The sequence below is a fragment of the Galeopterus variegatus genome, unplaced genomic scaffold (assembly GCF_000696425.1).
Source record: "Galeopterus variegatus unplaced genomic scaffold, G_variegatus-3.0.2 Scaffold333, whole genome shotgun sequence".
Taxonomy (NCBI): Eukaryota; Metazoa; Chordata; class Mammalia; order Dermoptera; family Cynocephalidae; genus Galeopterus; species Galeopterus variegatus.
Genome location: NW_007726444.1, coordinates 278,916 through 302,864, shown reverse-complemented (window position 1 = coordinate 302,864; position 23,949 = coordinate 278,916). Strand labels below are relative to the sequence as shown.

The window sequence follows — 23,949 nt, the reverse complement described above, 5'->3', positions numbered from 1 at the left end:
ATCCCACATACAGACCGGTTCCCGCTCACTGGCTGAGCGAGGCGCGGGAGCGACCCCGAGGGTTGCGATCCCGTTGCCGGTCCCCGGTCCGGTACAGGGGCAACACTGAGGGTTGCAATCCATTGCCGGACACAGAAAAAAAGACAAAAAAAAAAAAAATACATTTTATAATTGGCCACTATTCTCTTTTATTGGTTCTAATAGTTTTTTTTAGCTGATCCTGAGGTTATTTAGGTGGATGAGTTATTCTCAAAAAGGAGAATAGGGGGCTGGACAGCTAGCTCTGGGGCTAGACAGCTAGCTCAAGTGGTTAAAGTGCAGCCCTGTAACACCAAGATCATGGGTTTGGTTCCCCATACTGGCCAGACACACACACAGAGAGACAACACACACAGAGAGACACTCCCACCCCCACACACAGTGAGACCCCCCCCCCCCCCCCCCCACTGAGACCCCCCCCCCCACACACACATGGTGGTTTCTACCCCCAAGGAGGCATGCTCTGTTTTCACTAATGGCAAGGAACCAGGTATACCAGATTTCCTGTAATGCACAGAACAGTTTCCCATTACAAAGAATCCCAACCAACTTTCAAGTGTCTTGCCAGAATTCACGTGGGTGAAAAATTTGTTTATAAATACAAGCCTTGAACCTAATTCCATTTTATTTATAAACCAAAGATTTTTTAGTGAATTTTATTCTCATTATTTATGGTAGTTATGTTAAGTTGCCACATACACAAAATTAGCAAATACTAAAGCACTGCTCCTAGGGGAAATGTGCACACACATACAGAAACGTGAGTATGTATATATACACACAAGTATGTACTCAAATGTATAAGCATACACACACATACATACACACACACATATCACAGAGATTATAATCTTAAAAACAACTTATTCTAGTAGATTCTGTTTCTTTTATTTAGAAAAGAGAAATCAGAGTTCAGAAGTGCTAAGTAACTGCCTGAGGCCACCCCACTAACAGGCGCCACAGCTAGGAACCTCATGCAACCCACCCAAGAGCCAGAGTTTCTTGTACTATGCTGCACTGCCCCCCACCATCTCTATCTCTGTAGGAAAGCGAAAACAGGAAGGCAGAGAGCCTCGCATTGTCCAGCATGAACTGGGAATGTGCTGGTCTGGCAACTAAAGAAGTCTTTTACAGAAAATGACTAAGAAAGTGCCCCAAGTATTGATTCTGGGGTTACAAATAATTTCAGGGAGTAGACAAGTTCACAAATACAGAACTATGAATAAACAGGACAGACTATACTGTTTTATTTGGAACCTTTAAAGAAAACAACTTAAGTGGCAGCAGTGCTGCTCATGGTGTTTGAGATGTTAATTTAACACATGCCTGTACCCTGCAATCAAAGCTGTCTTGTGCTGCTACACAGATAGGTACCACATTTGACTACTTTAGTTTGTCTTCTGGTGTTGTCCTGCCCAAACCTCTATATACTGAAGTACACATTTTGTTTTATTATCAGTACATTTATTTCTCATTTACATTACAACTAGGCCATTTAGAAATTACAAAATATGTGTGCATATTATCTATAAATTTCATTCTAGGTTAGTAAAGGACAAAATTACAAAAATATTTATTATAAAAAGGGAGAACTGGGTTTAATGGAGTTGTGAACTACTAATGTATGTAATTTCATCTGTAAATAATGAAAAAGGCCTCCTCCTTTCCCATATTCAAGCCTCTAATTTCTTTATCTTTTATGAATACATCAATCAGAATTATAACAACACCCTGGAAAAACAGCAAGGATAGTAGGCACCCCTGTACTGAAGTTCCAATAGACTATCATGTTAAAGAAATATTCTTCTAGACCTAATTTATTATCTGGAATGAAGGTGAAATTTTATCAAAAGCCTTTCTGACATCTGTAGAAATCAAATTGTTTTTCTTCTTTGATCTGCTACTGTGAGGAATTATATGAATAAATTTCATAACATTGAGCCATTCCTTCAATCTCCAAATAAACTCTGTTTGCTCACACAGTATTATTCTTCTAAGGTACCACTAGATTCAGTTTTACAAAGAATTTCTTCTCTCTCTCTCTCCATATTTTTTTTACAGCAGGCCAGTGCAGCAATCGGAACCATTGACCTTGCTGTTATCAGCACTGTGCTCTAACCAACTGAGCTAACTGGACAGCCCTCTTCTATATATTAAGTGAGGTTGATTTGGACTATTTTTTGTCTTGTCAGATTTCTACATAAGGGTTGTAGTTCCTTCAATAATTAACCAAGAAATATTTTCTTCTTTTAATGATCAGGAAACTGTCTGTTCCTTAAAGGTTGGATAAAACTCACCTGTAAAAAACACCTTGTGAAGGGACAGTTCTTTGATAACTTTTAATTCCTTCCATGGTAATTGGTCTATTCAGGCTTTCTTCTTCAGTCAATTTTGATAATTTATATTTGCCTATAAAATGATCCATTCCATCAAGATGTTCAATTTATTAGCACAGAATAAACCCAGAATTAAAATAAAAATCTCAGCATATGATTATATTCCCATTTTTCTTTCTAAATGTGAATATGTTTTCTTTATCACCTTTGCCAGAGGTTTATTTATTTTAACAGTTTTTTTTTAAAGGAACCAGCTTATGGATTTATCAATTCTACTGTTTTTAAATTCATTAATTTCTATGTTTACCTATTTCCTTTCCTCTTTTCGTATGGTTCTTTTGTTATTCATTTTCCAGCTACTTGGGTTGAATGCTTAAGCCATTTATATCTATTCTAATTTATTTTATTTTATTTATTTATTTTTTTTTTTAAAAAGATGACCGGTAAGGGGATCTTAACCCTTGACTTGGTGTTGTCAGCACCACGCTCACCCAGTGAGCTAACCGGCCATCCCTATATGGGATCTGAACCCGTGGCCTTGGTGTTATCAGCACCGCACTCTACCGAGTGAGCCACGGGCCGGCCCTCTATTCTAATTTATATACTAAAAGCAGTTATTATTATTTTTTCTTCCTGTGCAGCTTTGGCCTCATCCCGTAAGTTTTTACATATAGTATTCTCATTGGGAATGATTACTAAATAGTCCACAAATGCTTTTTTTTTTTTTTTTTGCTGCTGGCCAGTAGAGGGATCAAAACCTGGACCTTGATGTTCTCAGTATAAATGCATTTTTAATTTCCTTTTTAACCCAAGATTTATAATAGTAAACCACCTGAGTTGTTTTTTAACAAACTTGTTATTAATTTCTAGTTTTATACTAAAGTGCTATTAAATAACTGAAAATCCAGAAGAGCTAAGTTTATGAATACTGGTACCAATTCTAAAGAAACACAGTAGAACAAATAAACTCCTCAACATGATCTTATGCATGCATTTTTCCAGATTCTTGATTTTTTTCCCATTCAAAGCTTTTATAAATGTATACTGAAATATTTTCTATGAAACGTCTACACAAAGAAAAAACTCACAATACATACAGTAAGGTTAAATTTATTAAATTGTAGCCCTTAGCCTGTAAAAATAATGTTTGATCAATTAAGATCTAGAACTCAGCTCACCAGAGTGGTGATCCAAACAGAATTCACGTAACAGAAGGCCCAACCCAATCCTTTCTTATTTTATTTTTTCCTAAGAGGTCACCCTCCTTCACAATTCCGTGAGGAGACCAGGATGCCTCAGTGACTTTGTGACTCTTGTATTAGCTTAGAAATGTATTAAACAAAGTATAAAATAAATTGCTGATTAATTATCTTCCACAATATGAGGACAAAGGCCAAATGCTGACTGCTCCCTCTCCCCAACCCCCAAGTCCACAGTGTTACAGGTACCTGATCCGATCGCTTGTTCCACTGTAGCCCCAGCGGCTCTCTACTTGCTGAAATCTATTGATGCAGCATTCCTTTCCTCTGAGGCAGCATCTTGGTCGGTCAATGTATTCAACTCGGGGTTTAGGATTGACAGTAAAATGAAGAAAGAGGTTTACTACTTCACGATCTGACAAAATTCCAGATTGAGCAGGACCTGTAGAAATAAAAATATAAAACCTCAATAAAAGCAATTTGATTTCAATTCCTAACTTTGTAATATTCCACTTAATAATGGGAATTCAAATTTACAACATGTAAAGCAAGAATAGGGAGAAAAATCTTAGCATATATAATTTTAGCATATGTTTAATTTTAAAGTTTCAATAAATCCATTTGCGGTTAACCTAACAGAATATAAATGTTAAAATCATTAAGTCAAAGCTTAGATGAAACCCTGAGATAACAAAAAAAAATCTCCGGATTCTTCTATCCACACACCCACCTCTGAGTACCAGACTTTTGCTCACCAGCAAGTGGAGGGTCATTTCTTTTTTTTTTTTTTCCTTTTTGTCTTTTTTACTGACCGGTAACGGGATCGCAACCCTCGGTGTCGCGCCCGCACCGCGCTCAGCCAGTGAGCGGGAACCGGTCTCCACATGGGATCCGAACCCTCAGCAGGAGCGCCGCCGCGCTCCCAAGCGGTGCACTGTAGCAGTGCGCCACCGGACCCGCCCGGAGGGTCATTTCTTCCGGTGGGAAAACGCTTACAGCGGCAGCCGGAGCTACTGCTGCCTCTCTGCACTCCCCAGCTAACACCTGTCTGAGACTGTAACCTGAACAATGGAATATATTTAAGAAGGAGAAAGAGAGGATGGTGCTTTATTTTGGGGGTACAGAAGTTAGCAGAGGGCAGAAGCTAAAACTGGAAGAACCATGGAAGCAGCATCCTATGTATGCTACAGTTTCCCCGTTCACTGCTTCTGAGAAGAGAAATATTCCAAATGCCTAAAACTTATCCAGGAATAAATGCTTTCCTCACAAAAGATGCCAGAAGATCCCTTCCAAGCCCAGTAAAAGCAATCTAAATAAGAGACTGAAAAGACAGTAAAAATTTGGTTTAGGAAGCCTTAATTCAGATTTTAATGTAAAACCCCCTGATTTTATTTTTTTCATGTAGGGCATTTGTTCACAGGGAGGCCACAAGTTTTGTGCCCCTCTTTACAATGACCCCAAATTCCTGTGAGGTGTGTTGTAAACAGAGGAGCCTTTCTTTAGGCCCCTTGCTCTGAGCACACCCGATAAAACCCCTTGATTTTAAATCACTAGATTAAAAATTTTAAATATTACCCACAAAATATGTCAGCCTGCCAGACCTGGCCCAAGGTTCATCACTGGCAACCTCTGGATAAGAAAAAAGTGTGAAGAAGGAAAAATAAAATTATAAACTTAAAATCTGCATTTTAGCAAAAAAGAATGGAACTGGAACTACATAAGATCAAAACAAAAATGGAGATAAAAACTCATGTAACTTTCTCAGAATGACAAGGACTAAGATAAAAAGACTAAATGTTTACGGTGATTAAAATAAATGAAAAAAAAGCAGAAACCCATGTACAAGTAACTAGTGGTCTGGAAGAACCAACAATAAGAAATAGAATGAGGCAATAAGTAAAATAAGAGGAAAATTCCTTAGTTGAAAAAAGAAGTCTTCAGATCATGAAAAACATTTTCAGATATTTACCTATGTACCTACCTGAAGAACATAAAACAAGATACACTCCAGTTAATAGAGGGGTGAATCAAAATAAAGAATTCAAAAATATGTCAGATGAAAAGATACACCTAGGCACATTATCATCAAACTGCTGAAAAACCAAAGATAATGTAAAAGCACCAGAAAAAAAGGATACATTACTTTTAAAGAAGCAATAATTAGACTTTTCAAAAGAAATAATGGAAGCCAAAGGGAAGAGAATTTACATTCCAACGATGGATGAAAATAACTGCCAACCTGGAGTTCTCTTCCCAGGACAATATCCTTCATAATGAAGGCAAGATAAAGATGATTTTAGACAAAAAGAAAAAAGAGTTGAAAGAATCTGTTAGTATCTTACCTGTTTTAAAATAAATACTAAAGAAAAAATTTTAGGCTGATGGAAATGATTCCAGATAGAAGCATGGTAATACAGAAAAAAAATGAACAACACCAAAAATACATAAGTAAATCTAAATGATTATTGACTTTTAAAACAATAATGTCTCGTGGACTTTGAAATATATGAAGAATTAAAGTACATGAAACAGGAGGCTGGCCACTTAGCTCAGTTGGTTAGAGCGTGGTGTTGGTAACACCAAGGTCAAGGGTTTGGATCCTCTTGCCAGCCAGCTGCCAAAATAAGTAAATAAAACAAATAAAGTACACAAAACAGTAGCAACATAGGCTGGAGAAGGTTAAATGTAGTGACAGTGTTAATAAGGTCTTTGCATTGTGTGGGAAAATTTAATTTAAATTTTTAAATTTTTCAAGATTTAATTAAAAAAATCCAGTAACTATGTATTTTTGTAATATCAAGGGTAACCCAATAAAATAATAATAAAAGAATGCTTAACTAACAAGCAAATAAACCAGAAAAATAGAATAATAAAAATAACTTGAGGGACGAGCCCGTGGCGCATTCGGGAGAGTGTGGCGCTGGGAGCACAGGAGCGCTCCCGTCGCGGGTTCAGATCCTATATAGGGATGACCAGTGCGCTCACAGTGCTCACTGGCTGAGCACGGTGCGGCCGGTCTCGAAAAGGACAAAAAAAAAAAAAATGATTCCTCCAAAAGGGGGCAGGAAAGAAAGAAAAAAGAAACTGGAAATAAGTAAGACAAATGAAAAACAAATTGCAAATATAAATCTAAATATTTTAGTAATTATATTAAATGCAAATGAACCAAACACTCCAAATAAAAAGTTTACCAAATGGGAATAAAAAAGTGAACTTGCAAGAGACATACCCAAAATACACAGACAATAAAAATAAAAAGCTGAATGTGAAAGGATGAGAAAAGATATAGAATACAAAAAACTAACTTAAAAAAAAAAAAAGGCTAATGAAACTATACCAATATCAGACAAAGACTTTAAAGGAAGTTTTACTAGACTTTAAGTGGGATATATCATAAAGGAGTAAATTCAATAAGAAAACAGAACAATCCTAAATTTAAATGCACCTACTGATATAGTCTCAAAAAGTATATACATAAAAAAAACTGATGGAACAAAAGGGAGAAACATTCTCAATCATAACCAGACATTTTTTTTCTTTGGGTGGCTGGCTGGTATGGGGATCCAAACTCTTGACCCTGGTGTTACAATACCATGCTCTCTACCAACTAAGCCAACTGGCCAGCCCCATAGAAACTTTAACTTACACTTCTCTTAGTAACTGACAGAACAGACATACAAAAAAATTAAAAAATAAAAATAATTACATAGAAAATTTGAACATCATTAGTATATTTCTTTCACAGATATAGGAGTATTCAATTTGCTTAACAGATACAGGACTATTCAGATTTTTCTGCACCCAACAACTCAGAATATGTTCTTCTCAAGTATAACTGGATATTTATTAAAACTCACCACATGCTGGGCAATAAAGGAAGTCTTAAAACAAATTTCAAAGGGCTGAAATGATAGAAGATACATTCTCTAACTATTCTGGAATTAAGCCAGAAATCAGTAAGGGCAAGATAAGAAAAATACCCAAATATTTGAAAATTATGCTTATAATCCATGGGTAAAAGAAAAATAATCACCATGAAAATTAGAAATTCTTTTTATTAAATGATAACAAAAGGGCTGGCTGGTCACAGGTTTGGGTCCCGATACAGGCCAGCTGCCATAAATGAATGAATGAATGAATGAATGAATGAACGAACGAACGAATAAACAAACAAACAAATAAATAAACAAAAATACAACATTATCAATGGGGGGAAAAAGGATGCTTAGAGGAAAAATTATAGATGCATACATTCAAAAAGAATATAGGATGAAAACCATTATTCGAAGTATCTTGAAAAGTCACAATGACTAAACAAATTACCCCAGCAAATTAAAATCAAATAAAGTAAAGAAAGGAAATAATAAAGAAAAAAGCAGAAATTAGTGAAATGGAAAACATACTATAATAGGGAAAATTAATAAAGCCAGAAGTTGGTTCTTGAATACTGAAAAAAGGAAACATTCCTAACTTTTCTATGAGGCCAATTCTGACAATTTCATGACAAGAAAGGAGAATTATAGTCTAATTTCTCTCATAAAGTTGTCATAAAAATACTTAAAAAAAAAGCAGATTGAATCCAGTAATATATAAAAAGAATAATCCATGACAAGCAAGTCTGGTTTATGGAAGAAATCCAAAATAAGTTTAAGTTGGAGAACCAATTAATGTAGTTCACTATATTAACAGAATAAAGGGGAAAATTATATCATTATCTCAAAAAATAGAATTATAAAAATAACTTGATTCTTCCAAAAGAAGGCAAAAAAGAAAAAAAAAACCAAAAAACAGATTAGATGAATAGAAAACAAACTGCAAGATGGTAAATAAGTCCAAATATGTTAGTAATTAATACTAAATGTAAATGAAATAGTCCAAATAAAAGACAAAGTTTGCCAAATTGGATTAAAAAATATTAGTACGTTCAACATCATTAATCATCAGAGATATGAAATTAAAACCACAACGATATATGTCCTCACATTCACCCAAATGGTTAAAACTACAAAAACTGAAAATACCAAGTATTGGAGAGATGTGGGGCAATCAGAATGAACTCAACTCTCTTAACTTTGCTGTTGAGTGTGAATTGTTACAACCACTTTGAGGAATTATTTGGCAGGATCTACTAATGCTGAACTTAAGCACATTCTATGACTTAGCAATTCCACTCCTATATATCCAACAAAAATATTTACATATGTATACCAAATGCCATGTACAAGAATGTTCTCACTGGCTCCCAAACGGAAACAACCAAATGTCCAACAACAGTAAAATGGATAAATAAATCATGGCACATTTATGAAACATATCATTATTATACAGCAATGAAATGAATGAGTTATGGCCACATACAACCACATGGGTGAATCGAACTGACATAATGTCAAGAGAAAAAAGTCAGGGCCGCCCCGTGGTGCACTCGGGAGAGTGCGGCGCTGGGAGCTCAGTGACGCTCCTGCCGCGGGTTCGGATCCTATATAGGAATGGCCGGTGCGCTCACTGGCTGAGCGTGGTGCTCACAAGACAAGGGTTGCGATTCCCTTACCGATCACGAAAAAGACAATAAAAAAAAGAGAGAGAAAAAAGTCACACACAAAATACACACTGTATGTATGATTTCCTTTATATAAAGTAAATATAGACAAACTTAATTTATAGAAGCTAGAAAGTCACCTTTGAGAGGGGGATTAATGACTTACAGGAACATGACAGAGGCTTCTAGAGTTCTGGGAATGTACTGTAAATTGATATAAGTGTGGTTAAATAGATGTGTTCACTTTATTTGCTCATTTTACTATATAAATGTTATACTTCAATTTTAAAAGTTTACATAAAGAAAAACAAACATTGATTCTGACCAGCAAAACCAAAAACAATCTGGGAGAAAATTAGAATAAGTATAATAAATCAATAAGGAAAATTTGAATATATAATAAATACATGATGATTCAATATATGATGAACCAATAAGAAAAATGTGAATACACCAATAGAACAACAAAAGACATAAATAATGTTAAGAAAAAAATACAAATGGCCAATAAACATAAAGAAATATAATCCAAAACAATCATGAGAATTTTTTTTTCTTTTAAATCAACCTGGCCAGGGCCGGCCCGTAGCTCACTCAGGAGAGTGTGGTGCTGATAACACCAAGGCCATGGGTTCGGATCCTATATAGGGATGGCCGGTTAGCTCACTTGGGAGAGCGTGGTGCTGACAACACCAAGTCCAGTGTTACGATCCCCTTACCAGTCATCTTAAAAAAAAAAAAATCAATCAATCAATCAATCAACCTGGCCATGATTTAAAAGCAGATAATACCTAGAGATGATATGGGTAATTAGAACTGGTCATAGCTGGTCATAACTGGTTAGAGAACTGAGATTCAGGTTTGTCTGATTTTAATTACAAGCATCTACCTTAAGAGTCAAAAAGATCTGTCATTATAACCTTGGGCAAGGCATTTTACTTCTCCCAAGCTCACTTCTCTATCACTTCCCTAATCTATAAAATGTATTATTATCTTGAAGGGTTTTTATTAGAATTGAATGAAATTACACACATATATGCACATACACTTATCATGTGACTAGTACTCAATAAATAATAGCTTCTTTTCCTCTCTGGCACAGGGAGACTGACTGACAATTAAAATAGTTTCAAATAGATTTTGGTTAAGTTACAGCCTTACCTGCTGCAAACTCCTCAATTGTCATCAGTGGAAACCGGATTAAGGAAAGAGCTTTTCCTAAAACTTTCTGTTTGTTTCCAAAAGTCACAGGCAATTGTTGTCTCTGACATTCCGCTTCTGCCCAGCGTACAACAGCTCCAAAAAGTCGACTTTCTCTTATACTAAGTGTATCTCTTTCTAGAACTGCACATAGTGTGTCTATAGATAAAATATAATAATAAATTAGGGATATTTTGCTCTTTAACAAGCAATACTGACAGACATGCTTATATTAAGTGTTCAAATCTTAATGAAAAATAGGTTAGATACTTAAAACTATAGATTCTATTTTATATTATTATATATTATAAATATGTTTTATATAATGTATTTATAATACATACTATTGATATTTAATATATTATTTATATTTTATATAATATATTAATTATATATTTTAAAGTATAGAATCTATAGTTTTATATATTTATACATATAAAGTATACATATAAAAAGTATACATTCCTTTAAAAGGAATTAAACTCTAAAATGTTCTTTAAAATTAGTGTGAAGTTTATATTTATTATTTACCAAAAATGCAAACTTAGATATAGTATCTCCTTATACATATATGCATGCTATTTATGAAGCAAACTCAAATATCCTAATAAGATTAATAATAAGCCACAGAAAAAGAGTCCAAGTAAATCACATAAACATATAAAGCCTTCAGATTACAATTCATTCATTCACTCAGCAAATATTTATTACTGAACACTCACTGTATGCCAGGCACTGGTATATCAATGAACAAAAAGTTAAAAACTCAGGGAGCTTACATTCTAATGGAGAGAAATAGATTAAATAAAAATAAATAAATTACGCTAGATGCTACATATGGGTAAAACTAGCAGGGTAAAGGAAATCAGACGTGCAATTTAAAATAGCATGGTTTGAGCAGACCTCATTTGAGCCAAGACTTGAAGGAGGTGGAGAAGTAAGCTAAATAGATACCTAGAAAAAGAACATTCTAGAACTACCAGTGCAAAGGCCCTCTGGTGAAAGACTGCCTGGCATATCTGAGGAACTGCAAGGAGGTCGTGGCGGAGTAGAGTGAGCAAAAGGGAAGAGTAGTAGGCAATGAGGCCAGAAACATGGTGGAGTGGGGTACAATCATGTAGCACACAGTAGATCATTTGGCTTTTACTCTGAGTGAAGTGAGGAACCCCTGGAGGGTTCTAGGCTGTGACAGTTTATGTTCTGAACAAATCACCCTGGCTGCTGTGCTGAGAAGAGACTGCAGTGGAGACAAGAGTGGAAGCAAGATTAGTTAGGAGGCTCTTGCACTGATCCAGGTCAGAGATGGTGGTGGCCCGGACCAGGAAGCAGTGGAAGTGGTGAAAAATGATCAGATTCAGGATATATTCTAAAGAAGACTTAGTGAGACTTCCTAACAGATTGGCTGTGGGCTGTGATAGAAAGAGAGGAGTTAAGGACAACTGCAAGGTTTATAGTCTAAGCACTAGAGGGATGGGGGTGGCATCAACTGAGATGGGAGAGACTATAGGAGGAACAGGTTTGGGTGGGAGAAAGATCTAATGTTTAATTTTGGACATATTAAGTTTAAAATCCCCATGTGACATCCAAGTATAAATGTCATGCCTGTAACTCTTCCTCTTCTCATAGGCAACATTTAAAGAAGTTCAGTTATTTTTAAGTTAGAGAAGCTCAGAGCAGTAAGTTTATTTTTTTATTTTATTATTATTTTTTTGTGTCCGGCAATGGACTGCAACCCTCAGTGTCGCACCCATACCGGGCCGGGACCGGCAACGGAATCGCAACCCTCGGCGTTGCGCCCGCACCTCGCTCAGCCAGTGAGCGGGAACCAGTCTGTATGTGGGATCCGAACCCTCGGCGGGAGCGCCGCCGCACTCCAAAGCGGCGCACTGTAGCAGTGCGCCACCGGGCCAGCCCAGAGCAGTAAGTTTAGAAGAGAAAGAGGCTTTAAAGGCCAACAAACTAGAATGAAATGATAAGCTGCAATCTAACAGAGAAGTGAGGAAATTTGTGAAAAGCAGACATAAGTACGTGAAAAGCACAGCAGCCAAGAGTCTTATACAAAGAGAGATTTCTAAAAAACAATATTTCAGAGGCATGAGTGCTTTACTGTAGATCAATACAATAACTGATACTCATAATAATAAGCATTAATAATCACGAGAATCTTAAATTATATTCAGTACACACTGTTTAACAAATGCAGGTAAAGTAAAATATATTTTAGATATCTTTCTCAAATAGCCAAAATAAACACCTTGGTTCTTAAAAAGGATTATTCCCTAGAATCTAGATAAAATAGGCACTACTATAAAATATCTAATAGTTATGATTTAAATTTAATTTAGATAAAAACAAGTATGCCATACTTATAACAGAAATCATTTAAAACATTAAACATAATTAAATTACCCAGAAATACATATCGAAGAAAAATTTAAAAAAACAAAAACTTTTCTGCAATGGTTTACACATCCATACCGAGAACCATATATTTGCTTAATATCAAACGCAGCAACATTCTAGCAAAGATATAACAGTCCCAGAACATACGGGGTCAAACAATACATTAAAAATGAATTGGTTAAATATATATTTTTTTAAAACTCAAACTTTCATTACTTCTATTGTAGCTGAGCAGATGAGTATAAACTAAGGTTCCATGAAGCTTTTTCAAAGGTGAATTAAATGTAAATCAATATTCCTCAATACTTGGATTTAGAATATATAATGACCATAATATTTAATTATTCACTGGAAAAGCAGAAGACTTTGGACCTAAATGTCTCTACTTTGTATGCTCACACAGTAGTGCCTGCAATACCCACCCTGGTTTTGCTTCCTGAGGTTTCAGTTACCCTCAGTCAATCACAGTCCAAAAATAGGTGAATACAGTACAGTAAGATATTTTGAGAGAGATGATGTCCACATAACTTTTATTACAGTATGGTGTTATGATTGTTTTTATTATGAGTTATTGTTTTTTTTAAAAGATGACCGGTAAGGGGATCTTAACCCTTGACTTGGTGTTGTCAGCACCACGCTCAGCCAGTGAGCTAACCGGCCATCCCTATATAGGATCCGAACCTGTGGCCTTGGTGTTATCAGCACCGCACTCTCCCGAGTGAGCCACGGGCCGGCCTGTGAGTTATTGTTAATCTCTTACTTTGCCTAATTTATAAATTAAACCTTATCATGGGTACATATGTACGGTCAGCCCTCTTTATCCATGGGTTCCACATCCATGAATTCAAGCAACTGTGAATCAAAAATGTTGGGGGAAAAAAAATTCCATAACGTTCCAAAAAGCAAACTTTAAATTTGCCATGTGCTGAGTACTATGTTCAATCCACTCAAATGAAGTGATGTGTAGGCACTGTATTAGGTATTATAAGCATACAGGAGGATGTATGTGAGTTATATGCAAATACTACACCACTTATATCAGCATCTTGAGAATCTACGGATTTTGGTATCCAAGCGGGGTCCTGGAATCAATCCCCCACAGACCGAAGGATGTCTGTACAGGAAAAAACATAGTACGTATAGGGTTCAGTACTATCCAAAGTTTCAGGAATCCACTGGGTGTCTTGGAACGTATCCCCCAAGGAGGAGGAGAGGACTACTGTAACTTCAGAAAAGATAAACATATAAACTTAAAGTATGACTAAACAAAAAAAGCACATCATACTGCCTTTGGCATAATGTAAATTCATTTTGTTCTATCAATGTGATAAATTATGCTCTTCCTTTAGCAGAAAAGCTATAAGAGAGGAATAGTATAACTCCCTCAAGAACACATACTCAAATCCCAGAGGAGAAAAACATCCCCAGAACTAAGGCAGCTATTAAAAAGCTCCTGAAGCCAGCCTCTCCTTTTTCTCAGCTCCTAGACTTCTCTTTAATTCTCAGTTTTTATTTATTTATTTTTTTAAAAAGATGACCAGTAAGGGGATCCTAACCCTTGACTTCGTATTGTCAGCACCAAGTTCTCCCAAGTGAGCTAACCAGCCATCCCTATATAGGGATCCAAACCCGTTGCCGGTCCCTGGTCCGGTACGGGGGCTCCCAAATGAGCCATAGGCAGGCTCTTAATTCTCAGTTTTTATTTATTTATTTTTTTAAAACGATGACCAGTAAGGGGATCCTAACCCTTGACTTCGTATTGTCAGCACCAAGTTCTCCCAAGTGAGCTAACCAGCCATCCCTATATAGGGATCCAAACCCATGGCCTTGGTGTTATCAGCACCACACTCTCCCAAATGAGCCATAGGCAGGCTCTTAATTCTCAGTTTTTAAACAAGTTCACTTGAGGCAAAATAGTCTATGGGGTATAAAGAGGTAGAGGGACACATAGGGCTTCTATCAGCAGATGTGTTAAAATAAGAAATTACAGCAGAGAACCCAATAAAGTTCATAAAAACACAACAGATTATGTTTCATAAACATAATACCAGATTTTAATATAAACCACTCTAAGTCAAATCAAATCAACAAATATTTATAGGGTATCTACCCTGTGCAAGGCACCTACTTCAAGATTCCCAGGCTTTAACGGTATGCATAACATAAGAGCTATTTATAAAACAATTTCCAGGTGTAAGTCCCCCAGGTGCAGGCAGTATTATTTCAAATGAGACTAGATTGAAGAACAAACTGTGCACCTGACAGCCCCAGGAAGGAAATTAAGATTAGGCAATGTGTCATTAACAACATGGACAGTGCTTGGGGCTCTCAAAAATCCAGTAACTCAACAGACATGATGTGCAGGTGCTGGAGAGGAACTTGATCTAGTCCCTGCCCTTCGGTATAATATTAGCAGTGTATAAATCCTTCCCAAGGTACTGTGAAATACTCATGTAAACTAATAAAATGTTATAACAACAGAGGAATACGCTAAGCATCATGGAAAAGGGTGGGGTGTCAGTTCTCAAGAAATGAGTCACTGCAGAGGTAAAATTTCAGCCAAAATGTTAAGACTGAGTGAGAATTAGCCAAGGTGGGACAGAAAGGCATCTCAGCACAAGCCAGTCAGTCCAGTTGGTCAACAGATGTTAACTGAACTTATACTATATTCTACTGTCTTTGGTGCTAGAGATACAGGGGTAGACAATACCAAGTCCCTGCCTTCAAGGAGTTTACAATGTAGGAGTGGCGGGCCAGCCTGTGGCTCACTCGGTAGAGTGCAGTGCTGGTACAATGTAGGAGTGGAAAGGAGATAATCAACATATGCATACAAAGACAAATACTAGATAAGACTATCAGATAACAATATGTATTACGAGGAATACATATTGAGATATGTATTCCTGAGATAGCCTGTCTCTGGTCTCATTTAACCTGAGATCTGAATGATCAAAAGCAAGCAGTCCTATAAAGATTCTGGGGGGAAAGGACTCCCATCAGAAGGAATAGCAAGTACTAAGGCCTGGAATATAAATAATCCTGGTCACTGTATATGGAATGAGAACGAGGAGGAGAACGGTAGGAGATAAAGTCAGATGTAGGTAGAGGGAGGTAGTGACTGCTAGCTGTTTACCAAAAATCTGTTTTCTCTTCTTCCTGGAATGTGACTAACCTGTATCTCCTAGCTTCCCCTGGAATTAGGTGGGATCTCATGACTGAATTCTGGGCAACAAAATAAGAGCCAAAACGAAGGTGCCATTTCAAGGCCAACACTTTTAATATGTGGGTGTTTTTCCTGCCCACACTTTCTCCCATCTTCCAGCAAGATACAGATAATAACTAGGTCCTAGGGAATGGCAGGGCCACAACAGAGAGCTACCCGCTGACTCTGACATTCCCCTGGACGGTTATGTGAAATAAACTCCTTTGTGTTTGAGGCAGTGTGCACTTTTGGATCTGTTTATTACCACAGCCTAGCCTAGCACAACCTACCCTGGCCACCCTAATATAAGGCCTGATCATATGGGGCCTTGTAAGCTTCGTAAGAAGTCTGGATTTTATTCTAACTGCAGTGGGGAGACATTAGAAGCAAGGAAGTGATACGACCTGATTTTTTATTTATAAAGATCATTGTGGCTGCTATGTAGAGAATGGACTGTATTGCAGCAAGAGTGGATGGAAGAAGAGACTTTACGAGACTACTGGAGTTAGTCATGTGAGAGAAAACTAGGTGGTAGCAGCGGACATTGTAAGAAACAGTCAGATTCAGGATACATTTTGAAAAGTAGAGCCATGAGCACCTTCTGAGGAGACCACATGAGGAGTACGAAAGAAAGAATAATCAAGAGTAACTTCAGGGTTTTTAGCTTCAACAATCAGGTTCACAGTGGTGCCATTAAGGAATACTGAAAAAAGTCGGAAAGGAACAAAAGAGATCTAACAGAGAGTGGCGGGAATCAATGGCTTTTCTATAGCTGTTTTGCTTGAAATGACTATAAAATCACCAAATGAAAATGTAGAGTAGACAGCTGAGTATGAGTTTGGAGCTCTGAAGACAAGGTGGAAGACACAGATTTTGGGTCATATAGGTAATATCTAAAGAGATGGGCCTGGATAATATTTAAAACCATTGGCTCTCTGGACTCACGTTCAAGGTAAAATTTAAATCCTTAGCTATCATTAAATTGTCCTCTATTACCTGGCTTTAACCTGTCTTGCACTTCCTTTTCTCTACATCCACTTCTTCAGGTGGTTCCACTCGCACTGAACATCCTCCCCTGTTCACTATCCAAATACTATCCACTCTTAAAGGCCTGTATCAGAACTTCCCTGTCAAGATTTTCCTAACACTACCCCAATCTGAGGTAATGTCTCCACTTTCTGGATTTTCATAGTAATTATTTTCTACATATCTAATGTAGAAACGGCAAAAGGCAAAAATCACATTTTGCCATATGTCATCTCTTCTATTAGTGTCTGAAATCTTGATTTTCACATATTTGCTCCTTGATTCTTCAATTAGATGTTTCCTTAACAAGACAAACCACATTTTACCCTTCTTCATACTGTATTTCGTATAGGACCCTAGTATAATGCCATGCATATGGTAAGCAGTCAATGAACACTTATTTGATCTGACACATTTTAAAAGGCAATGAGGTAGTTAAGACTTTTAGGAATATATTCACCAAAATGAAAGAAAGCAAAACTCTTAAAGAGGGAGACTTCAATCATTTGGAAAAAACACTAATTTAAATACAGCTTGTTCTTTGACAAGACTGAGAAGTATTAATGTACTTAAAACATAAAAATTTAGTTCAGTGAACTTACCTATGTCAATATCAGTAAACCCTTCTGCACTTATTGCGTCCGTTGTGCTTTTGTCTATTGTGTCTAGACAAAGACTAGCAAGCTGAGGTTCATCAAATAATCGAGCCTAAACACATAAAGAGATAGAGTTATTTTACCTTTAGGCTGTACATATTCAAAGTTAGTACTATGAACAGTTATAATTGCTAATTATGTAAAAATATCTACTTAAAATACAATTATCATGTTTATATGTTCTTAAAATTTTTCATTCTGTAATCAGAAATGAAAAGCTAAAAACACAAAGGCCCTGCTGAGATAACAAATTCACATTTCCAATAATAATCCTGTATTTTTATTTTCATATGCTTACATATATATTGCCTATTTTCTTATACAATACTTATTCTGATCCTTAGCAAATCCTCTAGGTTAGATTAAGCAGACATTACTATCCCATTTTCTAGATGGGGAAACAGGAATTCAAAGAGGTACAGTGACTTGCCTAAGATCATTTAGCTAGGTATGTTGCAAAGCTAGTACTTAAATCCTAGTTTTATGATCCTTTCACTAAACTAAACAGCAACTGTCAAGCACACCAGTACAAAGAGATCAGATTTTTTTCCCATTGCCTGTTTCAACTGGGGGGAGAGAATGGAGTACAAGAATTTTAGAGCATGAGAGCTCTAGGAACCTAAGCACAAACTAGGTCTAACAACAGAAGAACAAAAAAATAAATTTACATGATGGAATATTATACAACAATGAGAATGAATGATCTACAACAACACAACAATATGGCTGAATCTCACAAACCTAATGATAAGCAAAAGAAGCCAGAGTATATAATGAGCAAAAGAGTATATATACATTGTATGATTCCAGCAAAGCTAATTTTGGATGTAAGAAGTCAGAAGTTGAGTTTATAATGTGTGCCTTATCAATATGCATATTATAATTCAAAAAAAGAAGTTTAAAAGCAGGGGGAGTACAAGTCAAACTCAAATGCGATTTTTAAAAAACTGAAACACTGAACAAGGAGGTGAGATGATATCCATGTCAATGACCAACCTTTCATTCTGGCCTCGGGTCAGCTCTATTTACATTTAATAGCATGGACAAACACGAAATGCACAGAGGTGTTCATGCTGGGTCATGCAGAAACCTGCTGAGAATACTGCCAACTAATTAACCACAGCATAAATGACAACCATTATTTGGTATGACTGATGACTCTTCATTTAATTTTAAAAGTAAAATTCAACTTAAAGGATAACTCAGCTACTACCGAACAACCGATAAACATCTGTAAAATGAACAGTTATCTTGTGGGCTGTTTTTTGTTTTTTTTAAGCAACTTGCTGGTGCAGGGATCTGAACTCTGGACCTAGGTGTTATCAGCACCATGTTCTACCATTGAGCTAACCAGCCACCCATATCTTGTATTTTATGGGACAGAAAAGAAAGCATTAAACACAGTGACAGAATTTTTAAAAATTTACATACATATTTTATTTACATTTTAAATTTTAAAAATTTATATATAAAATACATAAACATTTTAAGTCAGCAGAACATTATTTAAAATTGTAGAACACTCAAATATGTTTGAAAATGGTCTTACACACTAAGCCTGTTTAATTTGCTTTGTCAAATTTAAATAAATTTTGGCACAAAATAAAAAATCTGTATTAAAATAGAATAAATATTGGGCCAGCCCGTGGCTCACTCGGTAGAGTGCGGTGCTGATAACACCCCAGCCACGGGTTCGGATCCCATATAGGGATGGCCAGTTTGCTCACTGGCTGAGCGTGGTGCTGACAACACCAAGCTAAGGGCTGAGATCCCCTTACCGGTCATCTTTAAAAAAAAAAAAAAAAAAAAAAAAAATATTAACTCTATCTCATGCAATTTTCCCTCAAAATTTTTTTTACTTGGAATTTTAAATTTACAGAAAAGTTGCAAGAACAGTACAAGGAACACCCATATACCCTTTATCCATATTTACCTAAATGTTATCTAACCTTTTGCCTCATTTGTTTCATCTCTTGCTCTCTCTCTCTCTCTCTCTCTCTCTCTCTCAGTATATCTGAGAATAACTTCAAAAAGTCCGTGAAAAGATTTGTATTATAATTTTTTGTTTTGTTTTGGTTTTTTTGGCGGCTGGTTGGTACAGGGATCCAACCTTGAACCTTGGTGTTATCAGCACCATGCTCTAATCAACTGAGTAAACCAGACAGCTCCTTTATCTTTTAATCCTATTTTTCCATGAACTTTATAAAGTACCCTCATGCGTACATGTGTATATACGCATCCACAAACACACATATATATATTATTTGGGGGCGAGGGATCAGAACCATTTGAAAGTAAGTTGCATACATCATGGACCCTCACCCTAAAATTTCCTAAGATATTTTCTTACATAACCATAGTAATTAACTTTGATAAATTTAATATTAATACAATATTTTTTCTACTCTACTGGCTGTATTTCAGTTTTGTCACTTGATCCAACGAATTTTTTTAATAACATTTTTCCTTTTAGTACAGGATCCAGTCTAGGACTATAGTTCACACATTTTTTAATGTATGAAACACAGTACATTCTTTATAATTATAATAAGTAACATTCAGATAAGTAAATCTAGATAAAGGGAATATGGGTGTTCTTTGTACTATCCTTGCAATTTTTCTGTAAATTTGTAATTCCAAATAAAAAAATTTTTTGAGGGAAAACTGCATGAAATAGAGTTAATATTTATTCTATTAAAACAAATTAGAAATTCTAATATCAGCAGATATTTTAACTGGCCAGCTCAACTATATTTTTAGTTGATGTTTGTGCAAAAATTATCTTTCACTCTAGGAAAAACAATTTTTGGTAAAAATTATTTTATTCAGATTAAGCAATTGTCAGTCACTTTTTAGATTACACAGGCAATATCAACTTTCCTATGAAATCTATTGCTGTTACTTGGAGTAAAATAAATTTTCCAAGGCCACGGGTTTGGATCCCTATATAGGGATGGCCGGTTCGCTCACTTGGGAGAGCATGGTGCTGACAACACCTAGTCAAGGGTTAAGATTCCCTTACTGGTCATCTTTAAAAAAATTTTTAAATTTTTTTTTAAAAAGAATCTTATGAATATCAACTTACTTATTAGATTTTCATCACAAATTCAAAAAAAGAAAAAAATGCAGGGAGATATTGCATATTAGTTATATGACTTTGGTCAAGCTATTTCACCTCTCTGTGCCTCAATTTCCTTATCTATCAAATGGTGATAAGAAAACCTTTATTTTGAACACCTATACCTCATAAACCTATAGTAAGGATTAAATGAATTAATGTACACAAAGTGTATAGGAAGGTGCTGACACAATCACCACCCAATACAATACATTTTGCTGTTATTTTCACCAATATCACCACACCTTAAGAACTGTTGATGTAAGGTGAAGACCTTAGTTTTACTTGCTGTCTAATATTAAGTAAAATATTTATTTCTGTAAGTTTCCGTTTTTCATCTTTAAAATGAGGATAATAATAGGAAACTAGAGTCATAATGAATAAATGTGATAATATATATAAAGGGGCTAGTTTAGTGTCTGGCATACATGGCGTTCTGTAATTATGTCCATGAAAAGGTGAGATCAGCAGCATGTTCTTTCCTTCTTCTATAACTACAAACACTTAATGACAGAAATTTTTTAAAAAAGGAGAAAAAAAAAGAAACCATACATTTTACATATGATAGAATGAACACTGAACTGGAAAACATCAACCCTGGGCCCTGGCCCACTTAGCTTGTGTGAGACTTTGGAAAGGCAGTTAATCAGTCCAAGTTCTAGTTTTTCCATTCATAAAATGAGAGGTTTGAGCTAGGGGTCATCAGTAATTATTTCCAGTCCTAATATTCAATAAGATTATATTTTATCAACTTAGAATTTTTAAAACAATTCATACAAGAGTATTACAACACTGTCTAAAAAGAAAAAATATATTTATATCAAAGCATGAAGCTCAGATCACAGGCATTTAATAAACGCTAAATAATCTATGTTAAAGAGTGGTTAATAGCTCCATTGGTGTGTTCAGTCTGTATAAATTCATTACACTGTACACTTATAATATGTGCACTTTTCCGTATGGATACTGTTAGTGAAAACTTCTTAAAACGTCAGAGAAAGCATGTTTCATATAAACCTAAAATTCTAACTTCTCCAGGAGTGGGTTAGCAAACTTCCAGACACAGGTCCAAAGACAGTGAATCTTAGAACTTTTCCAGACTTAAAATATTCAATTTTTATTCCAGATCCACCAGCAAAACTTGAGAACAAAGCTGTCCAGAAAATTTCATGCTATCATACTCTCAAAAATAGCAGGAACAACAGTGGACCTTAATCCCTTTACCTATATGATTCAGCACTGTGTTAACTCTAATTTGCTTTGCTATTCTAAAATCTTATGAATCTGATACATTTCCCTGAGTGGTATTATAAAAATAATTATATATACTGTAAAATAATGATCTAGAATTCTCCAGGAAATATTAAACAGTCACATAAAATTATGCTTATACTCTGTGCTCTAACCAACTGAACTAACAAACCAGCCTAGATCATACTCAATTTTTAAGGTACAATGATATGTACCTTAGCTACATTTACTTACCTGAGTAAGTAACATAAAGGCATTATCTGCCCTGAGATGTTTGGTGAGAAAATCCACACAATGTGCTTCCAAGGCTGGGACTGCATATTTCTTAGCAGTATAAAGAGTGGTCATTACTGTTTCTGGGCCGATTTGAACTTCATCTGAATACAGAAATCTGGGAAGCAATTGGGAAATTTACACAGATGATCAGAAATGTTTTAGATAAGCAATCCATCAGAGTTAAACGTCTGAGGAATATTTTAAAAGACAATGAGTAAACTGAAAAACAATCTGAAATCTGCATCAGATTTTGCAGTCTACAGGGCATTTGCACACACATCATCTCATTTCATTCTTACTCAATCCTGAGAGGTAGGAAGTCTCTCATTTTACAGAGCAAACAGGTTAAGTGAAGATTATGAGACAAACCCATATCTCTAAGCCAAGTCTTCAGAATTCTTCTCAGCACCCCATAGCTGCTTAGGACAATAGTGGTTCACTAATCTCTCCCCCATCAAAAGATGTCCACTTAGTAAATCTACAGGTAGCTAAGGTCATATCTCTAAATGTCAAAACATCCATTTATATTCTGATAATAGTGCCTTCTTATTCTGGGCATCTTTTAACCTTTCATCGTTATCCCAGAATCAGCATAATGACCACAGATTAAAGTACTGGGGCTTTGGAGGAATAAAGCAATTTAATAATGTAATAAATGATCCCATTTGCTTTTGTGCTTTTGAGTATTTAGGTCCAATTTTCTCTCAAAATCTATTTGCCCAATACTGCCTTCCTCTTAGTTCACTGATTCTGACTGTTAGGTCACTAGATAAATCCGCCTCAGAGAACTGAAGATAAAGCACAAGATTCTCAGTGAAGGCAAGGCCTAGACAGTTCTTGTTAAAGTATACTGGAGCTTTTGCATATCAACTTCAGGCACCCTTTGCGGACCCTCAGAGACCCTTGTACTTACTGCTCAGTTCTCTGCTACACTTACTATAGCTGAGGCTACTGGAAAAGTATGGCATTAAGAACAAGTATTTCATTTTAGCAATACTGAAAGACATTAGGACACTTTATTACACCTATATTTCCAAGACTCAAGTTTTAAGATAAGCGTTTAAGAAAACCCATTATCTTCTTTCCAAATACTCTATTACACTGGAGTGAGGAAATTTCTATCTCATGCCCCTACCCTATACCTTTCAACTTCCTCCTCTTTTATTCCTACGGCCATAATTACCACCTAAGATGAAAACTTGTTACACCTCCCTAAGTTCCCACTCTAACCAAATCTTGGCATTTCTCTGATAATATCATCATTCTTACAACTATCTTAAGTGGAGGTATACTACCCTATATCTCAGGTACAAAAGCGAGGGTTGCTGTTTTTCAGGATTACACTGTTTTTACATTTTTTTCCAAAAACTCCTTTTAGAGACTAAAGTCAGCCAACTGTATCACCCTCATAATGCTCACTTAATTTTACATGCCACATTTTGTGATGAGTAGAAGGAATTAAAAACTAAGTAAGGCACAGTGCCTCACAGCTGGGGGGAGGGGATGAATAAAAAGAATAGAGAGAAAATTAATATTAACATTTGTTGAGTATTTAGCATACGACAAATGCCAATTCATTTAATCCTCCCACAGAGAAGGTAGGTGCTATTACCTGCATTTAAATGATGAGAAAACATGAGAGCTGTTTACCATTACACACCATTTCTGGGCTTGTTTCCTGTGCTACAATATGAGGCCAATCAG

General features: G+C 35.9%; 1 protein-coding gene across 1 annotated transcript in view; it reads right to left on the bottom strand.

Annotated features, from left to right (window-relative positions):
- BTBD1 (BTB (POZ) domain containing 1) overlaps positions 1 to 22,363 on the bottom strand; it is a 32,570-nt gene extending 10,207 nt beyond the window's left edge. Inside the window, exons 1-4 of the mRNA XM_008567586.1 lie at positions 22,204 to 22,363; positions 17,547 to 17,652; positions 10,275 to 10,472; positions 3,824 to 4,016 (exon numbers count right to left, since the gene is read on the bottom strand). Coding sequence (XP_008565808.1) covers positions 3,824 to 4,016; positions 10,275 to 10,472; positions 17,547 to 17,652; positions 22,204 to 22,317 — 611 coding nt within the window. The 5' untranslated portion in view covers positions 22,318 to 22,363. The remainder of the gene's footprint in view (positions 1 to 3,823; positions 4,017 to 10,274; positions 10,473 to 17,546; positions 17,653 to 22,203) is intronic.
- Positions 22,364 to 23,949: the final 1,586 nt, after the last annotated feature.